This window comes from Pipistrellus kuhlii, unplaced genomic scaffold (genome assembly GCF_014108245.1).
Source record: "Pipistrellus kuhlii isolate mPipKuh1 unplaced genomic scaffold, mPipKuh1.p scaffold_m20_p_16, whole genome shotgun sequence".
Taxonomy (NCBI): domain Eukaryota; kingdom Metazoa; phylum Chordata; class Mammalia; order Chiroptera; family Vespertilionidae; genus Pipistrellus; species Pipistrellus kuhlii.
This window is the reverse complement of record NW_023425471.1, coordinates 5,914,774-5,932,956: the sequence shown is the minus strand read 5'-3', so window position 1 is coordinate 5,932,956 and position 18,183 is coordinate 5,914,774. Positions and strand designations below refer to the sequence as shown.

Sequence of the window (18,183 nt, the reverse complement as noted above, 5' to 3'; positions counted from 1 at the left end):
TTTTATGGCAGATTATAATAATCTGTGTCCATATAATACTTATAGTATCTATACACAGGTATATTTGTCTATAGCCATCTCTCTCTCTCTCTCTCTCTCTCTCTCTCTCTCTCTCTCTCTCTCTCTCTCTCTCTCTCTCTCTTCCTCTTCCTCTCTTTCAATCTATCTAACTGAACATCAGGGACTTTGGCTGTACTGTTCACCATGATATCCTCAGCACCAAAACAGTGCCTAACATAATAGATGCTTAATAAATCTTTATTGAGTTACTATATAAAAGTTTTCCCACCAAAGACATATAATATTGTACAACCTGGTTGTTTCTCTTTTGCCACTATTTGCTCAAGGCCCTTGTACAATGAAAAAAATAATGAAGCTGCTACTTGAATGGCAACTTAAATATTTTTACAAGGTTGAGTGAATCAAAGAACTAACTAGTTTGACCAAGATTGGTATGAATAACCAGCCTACAATAAAATAAAGGAAAATGCTTAGATTTAATCTTACTCTTTAGCTACAGTGCCTCCACTCTACTCTTCCATCCACTGTTCTAATCCAAATGACATCCCTTGAATTGGGGCAAAGTGGTTTCCAGAAAGTGCACTTAGAAAGGGGCAAAGCAGGGGTCAGAACGGAACAATCACTCAACTAAACAAAAAAGACTAATCCAGCATTTTGCAATTTTATCCTCAGCGGGGCTGGGGCAGGGTAGGAAGGACATGGGGAGAAGGGGCTGGGGCACATCTCAGGTGTGCAAATTAATGGCAACAATGAGAAGGTGAGCGGTGTATGCCCAGGCAATCTATGGGGAAAGCGCTCATTAGCTGGGCAAATGCTGGGCTCTTTGCTCAGCAGCATTTGTGTTTAGAGGAGGACATTATCCAAGCCAGAACTCACAAATCCTGTGTGTCTTAGTAGGGCCCTGGTGAGAGTTGGAAGGAACTCAGGAAGACTGAAGCGGGGAAGACAGCAAGATCCTGGCAAGTAATTGTGAAATGGGCATTTCTACCCTTGTAAAGGCTGTGCCAGTCATTGGAATAATCTCAGATGAACAGGCACATTAGGAAAATAACTATTATTATGTATTGCTAGGTTACAAAGAAAATGTGTCCTTTTACAGCATCATATTTAAAAAACAAAAAAACTTAGAACAGAGTTGCTAAAGATTTCTCTAGCTTTTCTCTTTCTAATTCTGGTCTGTGTGTCTTTACAGATTCCCTCAGAGCTTGTTTTCCATTCATTGGCCACAAAAGAGAGTACACATTGATGTCACTTGTGAAGTTCCTAATTCCTACCAAAACTGAATTTTAGGACAGGATTTCATCAAATATTTGTACTGGCAGTTTCTGCTTTTTTTTGGGGGGGGGGGCAGACAGAGGGGGGAGGGGAAGGGATAGACTGTATTATCACTGAAATGTGAAGAAAAGCCAAAATATTTTATAAGGTAAATCCTATCTTACTTCTGTCAAAAAGGCTTGTGATGTGCTGCAAAGGACATCATCAAGAAAAGGACAACACACACACACACACACACAATGGGAGAAAATATTTGTAAATCACATATGTGATAAGGAACATGTATCCATAATATATAAAGAACTTTTACAACTCAATAATAAAAAGATAAATACCCAGTTTTATTTTTAAAATATATTTTTGTTGATATCAGAGAGGAAGGGAGAGGGACAGATTAGATGCCTCCTGCTTGTCCCCTACTGGAGATCAAGCCCAGAACCCCATCATTTGCCCTGACTGGGACTTGTATTGAGACCTCCTGATTCATAGATCAAAACCTATCCACTGACCCACACTGGCCAAGTCAAATACCCAGGGTTACGATGGGCAAAGGATCCCAATGGACATTCCTCCAAAGAAAGTATACAAATAGGGGATAAGCACATGATGGGATGCTTAACATCATTTGTCATCAGAAAAATGCAAATCAAAACCACAATAATATACTACTTCATACCCATTAGGATGTCTATAATAAAATAACAAAAAGACAATAAGTATTGATGAGAGTACAGAGAAATTTGAACTTGTACATTGCCTGTGGGAATATAAAATGATGGAGCCACTTTGGAATACAGTGGCAGTTTCCCTAAAGGTTAAACATAGGGTTGTCATATGACCTGTAATCCTATTCCTAGGTATATCCCCATGACAGATGAAAACTTCTGTTCACACACTGTATGATTCCATATATGTGAAATGTCCAGAACAGCAAATATGTAGAAACAGAAAGTAGATTGGTGGTTGCCTAGGGCTGAGGGGTGTTTTGTGGGGATGGAGACTGGCTGCTAATGGGTACTGGGTTTGAGGTGGTGAGGAAAATAGTCGAAAACTGATGGTGGTAATGGATGCTTCACTCTGAATACATTAGACATAAGTTAAGTAGGTGAATTGGATGGTTTGTCAATTATATCTCCAGAAAACTGTTATTTAAAATAAGAGGGAGCCCTAGCTGGTTTGGCTCAGTGGATAGAGCATCAGCCTGTGGGCCAAAGGGTCCCAGGCTTGATTCTGGCCAAGGGAACATACCTCAGATGCCGGCTCCTCTCTGGCTAGGCCCTGGTCGGGGGCATGCAGGAGGCAACTAATCAATGTGTTTCTCTCACATCAATATTTCTCTGTCTTTCCCTCTCTCTTCCACTCTAAGAAATCAGTGGGAAAATATCCTCAGGTGGGAATTAAAAAATAATCTAGGGAGGTGAGGGCATGAGTGGAGGGGTGGGGGGGCATTGGAGGGGATAAAGACACATATGTAATACCTTAATCAATAAAGAAAAAATAATCTATATATATAAAAGGCTAAGTGACCTGACCACTAGGGAGCAGACACTCAGTGCAGGAGCTGCTGAGCGACAACAACTTTGCAGAGTGCCCTTGCACTCTGGGACCCCTCAAGGGATGTCAGACTGCCGGTTTCAGCCAGATCCCCACAGACCAGGCCAAGGGACCCCACCTGCTGGAGGGACCCTGCTCACTCCACAGATGTCTTAGAAGCCCCAGCACCACCCCAGGTGTGGCTGGCCAGGTAGGGACTGCCAGGGGCGGGGGGGGTGGGGGGTGGGGGGGGTTGGGGTGGGGTGGGGGGGTGGTGTTGGCTCCATGGCATGTCCGGCCCATCTCACCCACTCACACCCCATTGCCCACCTTCTAATTAATGTCCTTGCAATGTTCACGAATCTATGCACTGGGCCTCTAGTAAAATAAAATAATAAAATAATTAATAAAATAAAATAAAATAATAAAATAATAAAATAAATAAAATAAAATAAAACAAATAAAATAAAATAAAATAAAATAAAATAATAAAATAAAATAAATAAAATAATAAAATAAAATAAAATATAAAATAAAATAAAATAAAATAATAAAATAAAATAGTAAAATAAAATAAAATAAAATAAAATAGTAAAATAAAATAAAATAAAATAATAAAATAAAATAATAAAATCGAATAAAATAAAATAAAATAAAAAATAATAAAATAAAATAAAATACTAAAATAAAATAAAAAATAATAAAATAAATAAATAATAAAATAAAATAATAAAATAAATAAAGAGTGGGGAAAAAAATAAAACCTTGGGACAATGTCCAAAATCCTCAAAGTCACGAGGGCCTGTCCGGGGGAGGCAATAGGGAATGCCTGGCTTGCTCCTGCCCCATCCTCCAGCCCCTCCCAGACCTTCCTGCACCTCCCACTTTTAAATTAAAAGTACTTACACTAGGGAATACTATGCAGCTATCAAAAAGAGGCATCTCTTCCCTTTTGGGAGAGTATAAATGGACCTGGAAAATAAGCCAAACTGAGAAAGACAAATATCACGATCTGACTTATTTATGGAATCTATTGAACAAAATGAATGGAGCAACAAAATGAGATACGAGGCATGGAGGCATGGAACAGATTGACATACCTTGATGTGGGGTTGAGGGGACAAGAGGCAAACCAAAGAACTTATATGCTTATATGCATAGCCCACAGATGTGGGTAATAAGGTAGTGATGACCTGGGGAGGTGGGTAGGAGCTGGGAGGAAGAGGGGGAAAGGGAGGCAAATGGGAGTTATCTGTAATACTATCAACAATAAAAATTTATAATTAAAAATGTAAAGTCATTGCCAAAACCAAAATAAATTTAAAAATAAAATAAATACGAGTAGTACCTTTCATGGTAATACTACTTTTTAATATTTGGGCCAAATTCATGAGGTGGGTAAGATCCACAGTAAAAATTCCTTTGGGTTCACAGAATTTAATAGGCTGGACAGACATTTCTTTTTTAAAAAAATATATTTTATTGATTTTTTACAGAGAGGAAGAGAGAGGGATAGAGAGTTAGAAACATCGATGAGAGAGAATCATCCATCAGCTGCCTCCTGCACACCCTCTATTGGGGATGTGCCCGCAACCAGAGTACATACCTCTGACCGGAATCGAACCCGGGACCCTTCAGTCTGCAGGCCAACGCTCTATCCACTGAGCCAAACCGGTTTCGGCCAGACAGACTTTTTGGAGTCTATTTTCCAGGTAAATATGTTGCTGGTGCTTCCTGTTGTTTTGTCAAGTTCACAGTGACAATTGGAAAGAGCGGGCCATGCTCTCGGCAATAAAATCGGACGCGTTTTCGGGAAGCATTTTCTCATCTTAATTCTGAGTGAAAACCACATCTCTTTTTCGTTTAGAATTTGAATAGTAATTCATTCGAACCAGCGCTTTGAAGGAGTTTTTCCTCTACTTGAAAGTCCTCGAATTGTTTTTGACAAAAACGAAAGTTGGGGTGGAAGGATGGCAACAACAAAATCCTCAAAGTCATGAATCCACCCTTCTCGGGGGCGTTGCCCGGGCGAAGGCCACGTGGGGCGTCCGCCTGCCCCTCCCCCAACTCCTCCCAGAACCCCCTGCGCCAGTGACCGTTAAGCACCCCCGAGGCTATAAAAGGGACTGGGGCCAACCGTCGCTTCTTGTTGCCGCCTCAGGCTTCGAGAGGTGCTGACCGGACAACGCGTGGCCTCGCCTCCAGTGCTCTCGCCTACCAGTGAGGGCGGAGGTGGGACCCAGGTGGGTCCCGTCGAGCCACGCATGGAGAGTGGCCACGGGCCTCCCCCGGCCGGGGCGCTGGGGGCAGCGATCGAACCCCTTGGGCGTCCTCCGTCGCCCGAAGAGCCAGGGAAGCCAGACGGGGCGGCCCCGAGCCAGGAGAGCCCAGAGCAGCGCTTTCTGAGGGCCGCCTACATATGGAACCGGAGCCCCGAGGACAGCGGCCACGAGGCGGGAGCACTCCAGTGCCTCGTGCGGGCCTGCGAGGCCCAGGGCGCTCGCCTCAGCACCCTGCGCTTCGGGGAGCTGGACTGCCAGGAGAACATGCTCGAAGCCTTCTACAACGCAGGTGAGGCGGGATCCCCTTCACCCCACCCTGCGCCCCATTTCCGGCAGCTTCCCTCGCCCTCAGAAGCTCATCGCGGCGCTGGCCCCTCTCCATCCTAGCACCCTTTTTGACACAAGAGCATCGGGGAGCGGACAGTGGGCATTATACCTGCTTACAAATAAAGCGAAAGCGGAGCCCGCCGCCATCTAGACCTCTTTAGGCTCCTCCCCTTAGGCATCTGGTACAGGAGAGAAAGCTTAGAACCACCAGCTATCCAACTTTTATTGTCTCACTCCTGTGTGTCCCTTAAGGCAGTGGGTTCCAGCCCCTGGGAACTTCTAGAACCCCCGAAGCCAAACAATGTAGTCAGCGTCCAGGGACTGGGAGTGTGTAATGTTTCCCGGGGGAATCCATGTTCAGTCCCGGTGGGAACTGGTGTGGGACCATTGAGACCGCGTGTGGGGCGGGAGGCGGGGCTCTTAGAAATGCCTCGTGTTACTGTATACATTGTAGCTGAGCGCTGTCCAGCGCTCCAGCTCCAGGATCGCACGTGCTCCAGTTCCGGGATCTCGCGTGCTCCTGCTCCAGGTCTCGCGTGTGCTCCGGCTCCGGGATCTCACGTGCTCCAGCTCCGGGATCTCGCTGTACTCCAGCTCCAGTGCTAGCTCTGGCGTGCTCCAGCTCAAGGATTGCCCGCTCCAGTTCTCTTTCCTGGTCTCTGGCATTCTCCACCTCATGCTCTCTAGCTATCGGGTTGCGGTCGCTCTCTCTCTCTCTCTCTCTCTCTCTCTCTCTCTCTCTCTCTCTCTCTCTCTCTCTCTCTCTCTCTCTCTCTCTCTCCACACTCACGCTTATGCTCCCCCATTTTCTCGCTCTCTTTTTTCTTATTCCCTCACCCCTTCTCGCACTCTCTCCAGCTCTCATTCAGTCTTGCTCCCTCGATCTTTCTCGCTCTCTCTCAATCCCTCACTCTTTGTCTGATTCAATTTGTGGAGCCAGACAATCCTTGGATTTTGAGGTCAAAATTTTATTGAAGGTATCAATGACCTTAGGATTTCAAATTGGTAATCATCAGGAAGTGGATTAAGTAGATGGATCATCTCTCTCACCAATGCCCTGTCCTCTCCTTGTTCATTTCAGAGATTGCTGTGGTGGACATGAGTGATGTCTCCAGACAGCCTTCACTGTTCTACCATCTTGGAATTCGAGAAAGCTTCAACATGACCAATAATGTGATCCTGTATTATGCTACGGACATTGCCACTGCTTCTTTATTGAAGGTAAGGGGCATGGTTTACCTCTCCTGAATACTTCATTTTGGGAAAGCAGTATTATATGTTTACTTGAAAAACATAAAGACTTGCTTGTACAACTTGATCCAAACCTATTCATTAAAAAAAATAATTGCTTGACTTAGATAATAATAATAAGATATTTAACAGTTATCAAAATGGGCAGAAAGTTTTGTCACAGATATAGTGAATATTTGTTATTTTCCCCTCAGTTTAAAGCTGAATAAAACTGAAAACTTGGTGTTTAGGCACAACTCAATAATGATTGAGAAGTTTTAAGTGTACTTTTGCAAGTTTTATACAAATGCTTTTTTGGATAATGTTCTTTTTAAAAAATGCTCATATTTGTAAATATGAATGTCTAAAGTGAGTTGCTACAAAATTCAGCTAATTAATATTGTTGAATATCTTAATGTTGGTCAGACCATCTTGAGCTGTGTTAAATCATTTGAGGAATAAAACATTAGTTTGTTGACTGCAGTGTTTTCAACCTTGATTGTACTTCAGAATCTCTTGGAGCACTTGTCAATATCCCAGTTCCCAAGCCATACTCCAGACCAATTACATAACAATCTTGAGGGAACTTTTTTAACCTCTCTAGAGTCTGCAGCGAGGGTTGAAGGCCAGTGCCAGTGCTTCAGAGTTAACTTTCATAGACATCATAATTTTCTGATGGCAAGTTGGACATTTTTGTGTTTCTTGAGATTTAATATTAACCAGATTATTCTGAGCTCAATAATAATTTGGGATTATTTCTTGGTAGAAATTCCACCTTCTTCAGATGTATAACCTGTATGTGTTATATACACATCCACTTTATATAGGTGTGTGCTCTCCTATAGCACAGAAATGTGTCTTAAGAAGTCATTCATAAGACATTGAAAGAAGAAGCTATTTTATTATTGCACTATACATTGTAGAATAGTTTTCCAAAAGGCTATAAACCAATCTAAATTACTTTAGATATTAATTTCTCCTTTTGCTGATTTTACTAAAGTAGTTATTCTTAGAAATACTTAGAATTAGAAAATATGAAAGGGTGCATTATTAAGTATATGTTTATGAGAAACCTGAAATTAGTATGTATTTTTTTCCCAATTTAATGCATTTTTTTCTCAGCTGTGCCTCAGTGAATTCCTCTGGAAAGTCCTATGACCTAGATAAGTTTTAATTTTCAATGATATGGACTAATATTTCCTGAAATGAAAGTGGGTAGTCATTTATATCTGATGCCAGAAGAAGCAATCTGCACTTGTCTCAGAAAATAGACATCTCAGAATATGTAAAAACGTTTTATGGGGCAGCTCTAATTGTGTTTTCTTTTTCGGGCAAATGTTGGCTTGCAGTGCATAAACGATCCAATCAAGGGCTGAGTAAACATTATGCTAAGTTAACTGACTAAAATGTTGTCATGGTATTTGAAAATTCCTAGACAACTATAGTGAGGGGTCAGGAATCCCACCAGTGACACCCCTTCCATAGGAAGATTTTCTGTGGGAGTGGCTACAGCCTTCACATGGATGAGTAAAGAAGTGTTTCAGCTGAAACCGGTTTGGCTCAGTGGATAGAGTGTAGTCCTGCAGACTGAAAGGTCCCAGGTTCGATTCCGGTCAAGGGCATGTACCTTAGTTGCAGGCACATCTCCAGTGGGAGGTGTGCAGGAGGCAGCTGATCGATGTTTCTAACTCTCTATCCCTCTCTCTTCCTCTCTGTAAAAAATCAATAAAATATATTTAAAAAGAAGAAGAAGTAGTAGTAGTATTTGAGACCTGAGGATACCACGGTGCTTCCCATGCACTTCCTCGCTGTCACTGACATTCCTCACTGGGAAGACAAGGTGTAGAGTATTCAGAGCCCCAAACTTGAATCTTAATCTCTCTTGAGACAAAAGCATTGCCATTGTTATAGGAAAATTCTTATAATCATATATGCCCCCCAGTAGTTCCAAAGCTAATCAATTATGAAACATTTTCCTTAGAACGTAAATTTTACAATTCTTAGAGGCTTATTTTATTTGAAGCTTTTTGCAGGGCAGGTTTCAACTGGTTTACTCTGGGTCATTGGTTGGGACAAAATACTTGCTTATGGAAATTAACGGTTTTGGAAAAACTGTATTGAGGTCATCTTTTGTTTTTCTTTTCAGGATATGGTAACTCAGAAAAACACAGTAAGTATATTTTCATATTTTTAACTTCATCAATGTAAATGGGTAAAATGTTTGCCTGAAAATCCCACAGACAGCGAAGTGATTTCTAATTGTGCCTGTTGATTGTGTTTCTAAGGGGGATAGCTAGAACCCCCTGTCCCTCAAGCTGCCAGCTAGCTCAGGCCCCAACCAGCTATCCAGACTGTGGGCCAGAAGGCAGTCAGGCAAGTATACTTGTTCTTTGTTATACACCAGGACTGTGAGCCTGACCTGATGGGTGATTGTCAGAGGGGAGGGGAGGGGAGTTGAGGGATTAGGTAAGAGAGGTAAAGGGATTAAGACATACATATTGGAAACTACAGAATAGTCACAGGGATGTAACCTACAGCATAGGAAATAGAGTCAGTATTGTAATAACTATGTATGGTACCAGTTGGGTACTGGAAATATCAAGGGGAACATTTTGTAAAGATATGATTGTCTAATCACTATGCTGTACACCTGAAACCAATACAAAATAATACTGAAAGTAAACTGTAGTTGAAAAAAAATAAAAAGTAAAATCAGCTGAAACCCGTTTGGCTCTGTGGATAGAGCATCGGTCTGCAGACTGAAAGGTCCCAGGTTCGATTCTGGTCAAGGGCATGTACATTGGTTTTGGGTACATCCCCGATAGGGGGTGTGCAGGAAGCAGCTGGTCTGTTTCTCTCTCATCGATGTTCCCAGCTCTCTTTCCCTCTCCTTTCCTCTCTGTAAAAAATCAATAAAATATTTTTTTAAAAAGTAAAATCATATCTCAGCACCACACATATATAATTTATTTACTTTTGCTAGAACCAGTACCTAGTACCCTCATACTTCCCGCCAAAGTTTTTCTAACAATGGAAAAATATGAACTTATACCCCAGTTCATGTGAGAGCTTAGCTACATTTCCTCCACAGATGAAAAGAAGTGGTACAGATTTTTTTTCTTTACTGATTAAGATATTACATATGTGTCCTTATCCTCCTATTTCCCCCGCAACTTCCCACTCATGCCCTCACCACCACCCCTCCCCCTGCTGTTGTCTGTGTCCATTGGTTAGGCTTATATGCATGAATATAAGTCCTTTGGTTGATCTTTCCCCCTAATCCCCCGTCCCCTACTGAAAGGGGTCCCAGGTTCGATTCTGGTCAAGGGCATGTACCTTGGTTGCGGGCACATCCCCAGTGGGAGGTGTGCAAGAGGCAGCTAATCGATGATTCTCTCTCATCGATGTTTCTAACTCTCTATCCCTCTCTCTTCCTCTCTGTAAAAAAATCAGTAAAATATATTTTAAAAAAATAAAAAAATAAAGCCCCCACCCTAAAAACATTCAAATAAGATCATGTCCTTGGAAATTGTGCCAAGGTTATCCTGTATTTTTGAGTGCCCCAAACTGCGCATCCTTTTAGACCTGTCTTTGTGTGGTTTGAAAAATTGTGACCTAGAAACTGTTCCCTTCCCCCCCCCCTTTTTTTTCCCCTTCAGTCTCCTTCCTAGTGGCCCTTCTAGAAGGTAAGCACCTCATGCCTCTTTTCCTGTTTCACCTGGAGTTCCCAGAGAGAGAGGGAGAAAAGATCCCAGAAGGTAGAGGTCTCCTGAGGATGCCCTCCACAAGGGAGCAGGGGCTTTGCCGGACTTTGTCCCTCCAAGGAAGGCCCCAACCTGAAGCTGTGAGGCCAGGCTTCTTCTCGCCATGCAGAGTTCCTTACTTGAGGCAAAACCCTCACCTTCCTCCAATTCAGAGGATGAAGTCCTAGAAAGAAAACAAGTGGGTTACCATAGCAGCCTGGATTTAACAAGCCATCATGTAAATTGAGGCATCAGGGTGATTTTGAATTCCTCCTGGGGGGAAAAATGGGAAGATAATGTCACTCCATTTTGTCCCATTTACATACTGATATTGTCCACTTACTTTCCTGTTCTTTCTAGATTTCTGTTTCTTAAATTACCTTCTTCATGGAGATGGAGGGGGGTCCAGGCAAAGGAGATTGAGCCTGGGGCCAGGAGACATAGATTGTAGTCCAGCCCCATCTCTGAGGAACTTTGGGTAACCCAGTCACTCCACCCCACCCCACCCTAATTATTAGTATCCTCATCAGTAAAAAGAGAAGGTTGAATTCTGTCAGTTTTGTTCATAGATAACTTTCAGTACTTACTGTCTGTCATTCCATTTTTGTCACTCGAGTGAAAAGGTGTAATTTGGATTTAATGCAAGGAATGTCTAGGAAATAGTTACATTAAGAATAGTTACATACAAGAATTACATTAAGGCACAGTGCAAGCAAGAAAACTCTTTTTCCATCCTGACTGTTGGATATATCAGGGTCTACTCCAGGAGACTTAGTGTAGTTCTGTTACCATTCCATTATATACCCTTCTTCACTAGAACATTCTCCCTCCTAACAACCAGGAAGTCCTTTCATTCTTGTTCTCATTATACCATGACACCATTTTCCCAAGGTTTTTGTTGGTTTGTTTTTTAGGAATGAAATTCTAAAGGATTTGGCAATTAATCTCTGCTAAATTTGGCATTACTTTAAAACTACTTTAGCCGAAACCGGTTTGGCTCAGTGGATAGAGCGTCGGCCTGTGGACTGAGAGGTCCCAGGTTCGAGTCCGGTTAAGGGCATGTACCTTGGTTGCGGGCACATCCCCAGTAAGGGGTGTGCAGGAGGCAGCTGGTCGATGTTTCTCTCTCATCGATGTTTCTAGCTCTCTATCCCTCTCCCTTCCTCTCTGTAAAAAATCAATAAAAATATATTAAAAAATAAAACTACTTTAGGTACTAGTTGCCATGCTTGATGTGGTATGCGAAATTAGAGCAAGGGAACAAAATAAAGGACCAGAGGTAGCTGGAAGGGTATAAAATAGCATCTAAAAGAAAAGGGTGAAGGGACATAAACCTTGAGATGTATTATTTATGGTAATTTTCAAATGTTGTCCACTAATGGAATATAGACAGTTATTTCTTCTACTTCAGATGCCATGGAAGTAGGGTAAATAAACAAACAAACAAAAAGATTGGGTTGAGCAGAATGAACAGCTCACAACTAATGTTGATTAAATGGTGAAATCAAATATCAAAGTAAATGGGGTGCCTTTTAAAGAGTCTGCTAACTTGCCTCTCATTATGAATTGGAATAATGCTGCTTGGAGCTGGGGTCTGGTTCATATAACTTCAGAGTTTCATAAAATGACTTCTTTTTCATCCATCTTCAGTTATGTTACTTTCTACTGCTTTAAAGATAGTAAAGATAACCACTTTTAGCATTTTATCACTTCAGAAAACATGTTTATATGATGGAAGATAAAGGTTGTGCCTTTGTGAAAATACAGCCAGCCCCAAGAGATTATCTATTAAACTGTAGATCTTTCTGGTATTTTGTGAATAGTTTACATAGTCCACAGATGTTCTTTAACTTTGTTTTAATTTTTCTTTGTAAGAATAACCACACCTTCCAAGTATGGTATATATATTTTGCAGGTTGATTTCACCCCTGGAAGTAGCCTCTGTGATTAATGTATTTAACTTAGAAGAAGCTGTATTCCTTATTTGAATTCTCATTTTTAGAGAAAGTATGTTTTCTAAGATATAGCTGCATTAGGGCAAAATGCCTAGATAACTTCATTAGTTTAGTTTTTAAAATTAAATGCAAGAGTCAGACGAATTACTTCTGGCACCATGTAAATTCTTTAAGATTTAGTGTCAGAAATTAACTATTGAGCCAAAACTGGTTTGGCTCAGTGGCTAGAGCGTCAATCTGTGGACTGAAGGGTCCCAGGTTCGATTCCTGTCAAGGGCATGTGCATTGATTGCGGGCACATCCCTGGTGGGAGGGGTGTGAGAGGTAGCTAGTCGATGTTTCTAGCTCTCTATCCCTCTCCTTTCCTCTCTGTAAAAAATCAATAAAATATATATTTTTTAAATTAACCATTGATTTAGTACACTTTAAAGGTAATGTTTATGCTTTACGAAGAATCACAATTTACATTCAAATTGTAATTATTCCATAGAAAATAATATTGTTTTATTAGTATGAGTATTATTTGATAATATAAAATTTTTAAAAGATTCTTTTTCAAAACATCTGAGACTAATCATATTTATTAGTGTTCTTTAAAAACAATTCTTACTCAACAAAATGTATGATAGTTAACTTGTGGTTAAATTATCAAATAATACGGCTTTTCCATTAATGCTGAAAAAATGCTTTTACATTGCCATTCTTGGTTATCTTATTTGGGGGGCATGTAATTAAAATGATGTAATTTCTGAGATTTTAAACCTCTAAAACCTCTTCCAATGAAGTTCTGAGATATACACAGATCAGTTCAGTATTTAAAACCAAAATTTTGTCATATATCCATGTGTTACAGGTTGTGAAGCCAAGTGGTTTCCAATTCTGTGCCTCATAGATTTGTAGTCATATTACACAGGTTGTGAGAATACTTAGGCATTTTCTCCTTCCCTGGCCCACAAGGTTCCAAGTTCACAGGTATACTTCTGTATCAATTGCTTTGTGAAATATTTCATTTATTTTTTTCAGGTCTCTAGTGGAAATTATCATTTCATCCCGTACATCATGACACCAGATGCTGAATGCATTTGCTGTGAGAGCGATCTCCAGAAGCATGCCTCAGAGTACTTGCAACCCAACTGGGACGCCATGATGAATGCCCTGCACGTGACCTTGGTGGACAGACTCACTACCCTCCTCAGGAACATCCAGATAACCTCATGGTAACTCCCCTCAGCATTCAACAACCCTGGGCACTTTGTCACAATCTTCCCATCATGTTTATGGAGGTGATACCCCCTCAAAAGATTATAGTGTCTAGAGAATGAGGAACCCTATCAATCATTTTTGTGTTGTTTTTTTGTTGTTGTTGTTGTTGCTTTGTTTTGTTTTTAAATCTTTATTGTTGAGAGTATTACAGATCTCTCCCTTTTCCCTCCATTGTCCCCCTCCACGGGTTCCTGCCTCACCCTAGGCCTTCACCAACCCACTGTCTGTGTCCATAGGTAAAATCTTTGTTAATCTCTTCCCACACCCCTTCTGAGATTCATCAGCCTGTTGAGTGCATCTATGCCTCTGATTCTGCTTTATTCACCCATTTATTTTGTTCATTAGATTTCTTTATTTTGATTTTATTTTATTTATTTATTTTTAATATATTTTATTGATTTTGTACAGAGAGGAAGGGAGAGAGATAGAGAGTTAGAAACATTGATGAGAGAGAGTCATCGATCAGCTGCCTCTTGCACACCCCCTACTGGGAATATGCCCGCAACCAAGGTACATGCCCTTGACCGGAATCGAACTCGGGACCTTTCAGTCCCCAAGCCAACGCTCTATCCATTGAGCCAAACTGGTTTCGGCTATTTATTTTGATTTTAGATTCTATTGTTGATAGACATATTTGTTGCCATTTTATTGTTCATATTTTTTATCTCTTCCTCCTTGTCCTCCAACAACAACAGTATTTCATATAATACTGGTTTGGTGGTGATGAATTCCTTTAGTTTTGTTTTGTTTATGAAGCTCTTTATCTGACACTCAATTCTAAATGAGAACTTCGTTGGGTAGAGTAATCATGGTTGTGAGTTCTTGCTATTCATAACTTTGAATATTTCTTGCCACTTCCGTCTGGCCTGCATAATTTCTGTTGAGAAAGCAGCTGACAGTCTAGATCTTTAACCTTTGGCATTTTAATTATGACGTATTTTGGAGTGGGTCTCTTTGGGTTCCTCTTGTTTGGGACTCTCTGCTTTCTGGACTTGTAAGTCTGTTTCTTTCACCATTTATGGGAAGTTATCTGTCATTATTTTTCAAATAGATTTTCAATATTTTGCTCTCTCTTCTGGCATACCCATAATGTAAATGTTGGTATGATTGAAATTGCCCCAGAGACTCCTTACACTTTCTTCTTATTTTGGGATTCTTTTTTCTTTTTGCTCTTCTGATTGGGTGATTTTTGCTTCCTCAGATTCCAAATCATTGATTTGATTCTCAGAATCCTCGACTCTACTGTTGAATCCCTGTAAATTGTACTTTATTTCAGTTAGTGTATGCTTAATTTCTGACTGGTCCTTTTTCATGTCTTTGGCATTCTCACTATGTTCCTTGAAAGTCTCATGAAGACCGTTGAGTAACCTTATAGCCATGGTTTTGAACTCTGAATCCAGTAGTTTGCTTGCTTCTATTTCCTTCATTTGCGACATGTTTCTTTGTCTCAGCATTTTGGCTGCTTCCTTGTGTTTGTTTCTGTGTATTAGGTAGAGCTTCTATGTCTCCTGGAATTGGTAGAGTGGCCTTGTGTGGTAGATGTCCTATAGGGCTCAGTGGCTCAGCCTCCCCAGTTACCTGAGCTGGGCACTCTATGTGTGTCCCTGTGTGGGCTGTGTGCATCCTCTTGTAGTTGAGCCTTCATTACTATTGGTGTCACTAGGAGGAGTTTACCTCCAGGCCAATTGGTTGTGAGGACCAGCTGTGACTACAGTGGGAGAGCTGCTGTGAAGGAGGCCAGACCCAGCTGTGAAGCAAAGAGGCTTGTGCTGGGTATTTGGCCTTTTATTGACAGGTTTGCTACACGCTGCCACCAGCTGCAGCTTGCTTGATTTTAGCCATTTCTGAAGCCTGAGCCAGGATAGGCCATTCCTATGGAATAGCTGCTGCAAACAGCTTGGGCGGAACTGCAAATTGGATGGGGCAGAGCAAACAGTGTGGGCCACTGATTGATACTCGGATTTGGTTGCCAGTCAGCCCTGCGATAGGGGAGGTCCCAGGACAGGAACAGTGACCCCTGCAAGAAAGATGCCCCTAAGTTCCTGCCTTGATGCCAGATAGGCCAGCTCCTCCCAGTATGTGTCTGGGTCCTCCAGAGCCACCTGATGCTAGGAATTTGAGTAAGTTCGTGCGCTGGCCCTTTAAATGGAACACCTGGGTCTCCAGCCATAATCCTTGCTGGTTTTACAACCCATACCCTGTTTCCCCGAAAATAAGACAGTGTCTTATATTAATTTTTTCTCCCAAACTTGCGCTAGGTCTTATTTTCAGGTGATGTCTTATCTTTCCATGCGCTAGGTCTTATTTTCGGAGGATGTCTTATTTTCTGGGATACACGGTAGTTAGGGAGACTTCTCTTCCAAGCTCATGAACCCTAGGCTGAGACCGCTTTCTCCTCAGGGGTAGCCTCTTTTGATTTAGTTTAATTTCAAATGACTTGAAATACCTGCTAGTAGATTCACACCTTGAACTGGCAGATACCTGGCAATGGTTAGTGAGAGGTTAAATTATGCTAATGGTTTAAAAACAGCTATAATGAGGATGGCAAAGTTTTTAGCTCAAGTGCCAACTCTTAATTGGTAAAGGCTGCCTGAAGCCATGTGCTGAAAATGGGTTGGAAGCCATTTCCAAGTTCACATTCATTAGCAACATCTTCCCTGGTTCCCAGAGGTAGAAATGGCTGCATGCTTATTACATATTTGATGTCCTCAAGCCATACTCAACTTGGTGTTTTTTTTATTTATTTACAAGTTACTGTTCTTATTAGGTTTCTTAGTTTATTAAAACTATTTTTCAGAATTACCCTTGAAAAGAAGACTAAAATATAACTTTTTACTTGTCAGGCTAAACTAATAATGCCTTAATAGGTTTGATGCCTTTATAGTCCACCAAATGAATAATGGCTGTCATCCAAGTTAATGACTCATTAGATTAATAATAGAATTTTATGCTCAATAATAGAATTTTAAACACTGGTAGAATCTGCTAATTTGCTTATCATTGGGGTAATAAGCAGTGGGCCAGAAAATAAAGTATTAAAGCAATGCACTGATATGTATTGCTATATTTGTCGTTAATCCTCACCCCAGGACATTTTTTCCATTGGTTTTTTTTTTTTTTTAGAGAATAGGAGGGAGGGAGCAAGGGAGAGAGAGAAACATCTTTGTGAAGGAGACACATTGATTGGTACCTCCCACACACACCTGACTGGGGCCAGGGATCCGACCTACAACCCAGGTACATGACCTTGACTGGAACTTGAATCTTAACCTTTTGGAGCAAGGTTCGATGCTCTAACCATCAAGCAACACCAATCAGGGCTGCACTGATATTTTCATAGCAGAGTGCTTTCTGTGGGGCATTACTTTATTCTTTAAATGTTTTTTTAATTATTCTTATAAGCATTGGACCAGCCTGTGTATTGTATACACAGTTATTTGGCATAGTTTTATAATTAGCCAAAGTAAGAAACAGTTCTTATTCTTATATGTTTCTCTTTTACTGAAGACTTATTTAATTGAGCTCATTCTCTTTTTTTAATGAGCAACATAATTTTACTCTCTTTAGTTAAGTCATTTCAGCTACTTAAACGGGTTGACAGTATTACCCCCCGATTGACAATACCCAGTCTCCATTTAAAAATTACTTGGAAATTGGACCACAAATCTGAATCACTCTATGGTCATTATAAGTCAGCCTGGATGCATGGAGATGCAACCTGAGGTTTTCATGTTTCCCTCTCTAGTTTTTATGACAAAGAAACCTTGTCAAATGACATCCAGAGAGTCAGAGATACATACAAGGGCGATGAACTGTCAAAGGAGCTGGCTCGGATCAAACTCCACATAGATGAAACCGAGACTCTGACTTCAGATGTCATCATTAATTTACTGCTGTCCTATCGTGATATCCAGGTATGCAATATAAGTTTACCTGAGGTTAATACATGCAGAGTTCTTCCTTGGCATGAGAAATTCCTCATATGAAGTACATTTATACTAGGTGCACAGTTAGGTAGCTGTTTTATAGACAAAATAGTATGTGGCTACGTCCTACGTCACCTGTATCTATTGTAGTGGAAATATTGGAAAAGGTTTTTTCATATCATATAGCTACTCCAAAGAAATCTCATATATGGTATTACTCACTAAAAGAAATCCAAAGTTTAAGTTTTTATGCACTTTAAGATAGGCATTGTTCCAAGCCCTTTGCAAATCCTAATTCATATTCAAAACAAGCCTATGAGTTAAATACTCTGATTATCCCCATTTTGCAAATAAGGAAGATGAGGCACAGAGAAGTTAAGTGACTTGCCCAAGGTCACACAGCAGTTGGCAAAGTTAAGGATTCAAACTAAGGCAACTGGCTTCATTGTCCTTGCTCTTAACTCCTATGCTATGCTGCTTCCTTTAGGTCTTTGTCACTTCCTTCTTTGTTTACCATCACCCATCAGTGACAAGAAGAGCAGGAGTAGCGGACAGGAAGTAAAACAAGTATCAGAGACTTCTGGAGAATTCCTGAGACAGGGTTTATGGGATGTGGGACTATGGGCCT

At 40.9% G+C, this 18,183-nt stretch overlaps 1 protein-coding gene across 1 annotated transcript in view; it reads left to right on the top strand.

Annotated features, from left to right (window-relative positions):
- Window positions 1-5,093: 5,093 nt before the first annotated feature.
- The window catches only part of MAP3K15 (mitogen-activated protein kinase kinase kinase 15), a 60,502-nt gene continuing 47,412 nt past the window's right edge, over window positions 5,094-18,183 (top strand). Inside the window, exons 1-5 of the mRNA XM_036440079.1 lie at window positions 5,094-5,400; window positions 6,520-6,659; window positions 8,815-8,838; window positions 13,390-13,583; window positions 17,375-17,543. Of these exons, the coding sequence (XP_036295972.1) occupies window positions 5,094-5,400; window positions 6,520-6,659; window positions 8,815-8,838; window positions 13,390-13,583; window positions 17,375-17,543 (834 nt within the window). The remainder of the gene's footprint in view (window positions 5,401-6,519; window positions 6,660-8,814; window positions 8,839-13,389; window positions 13,584-17,374; window positions 17,544-18,183) is intronic.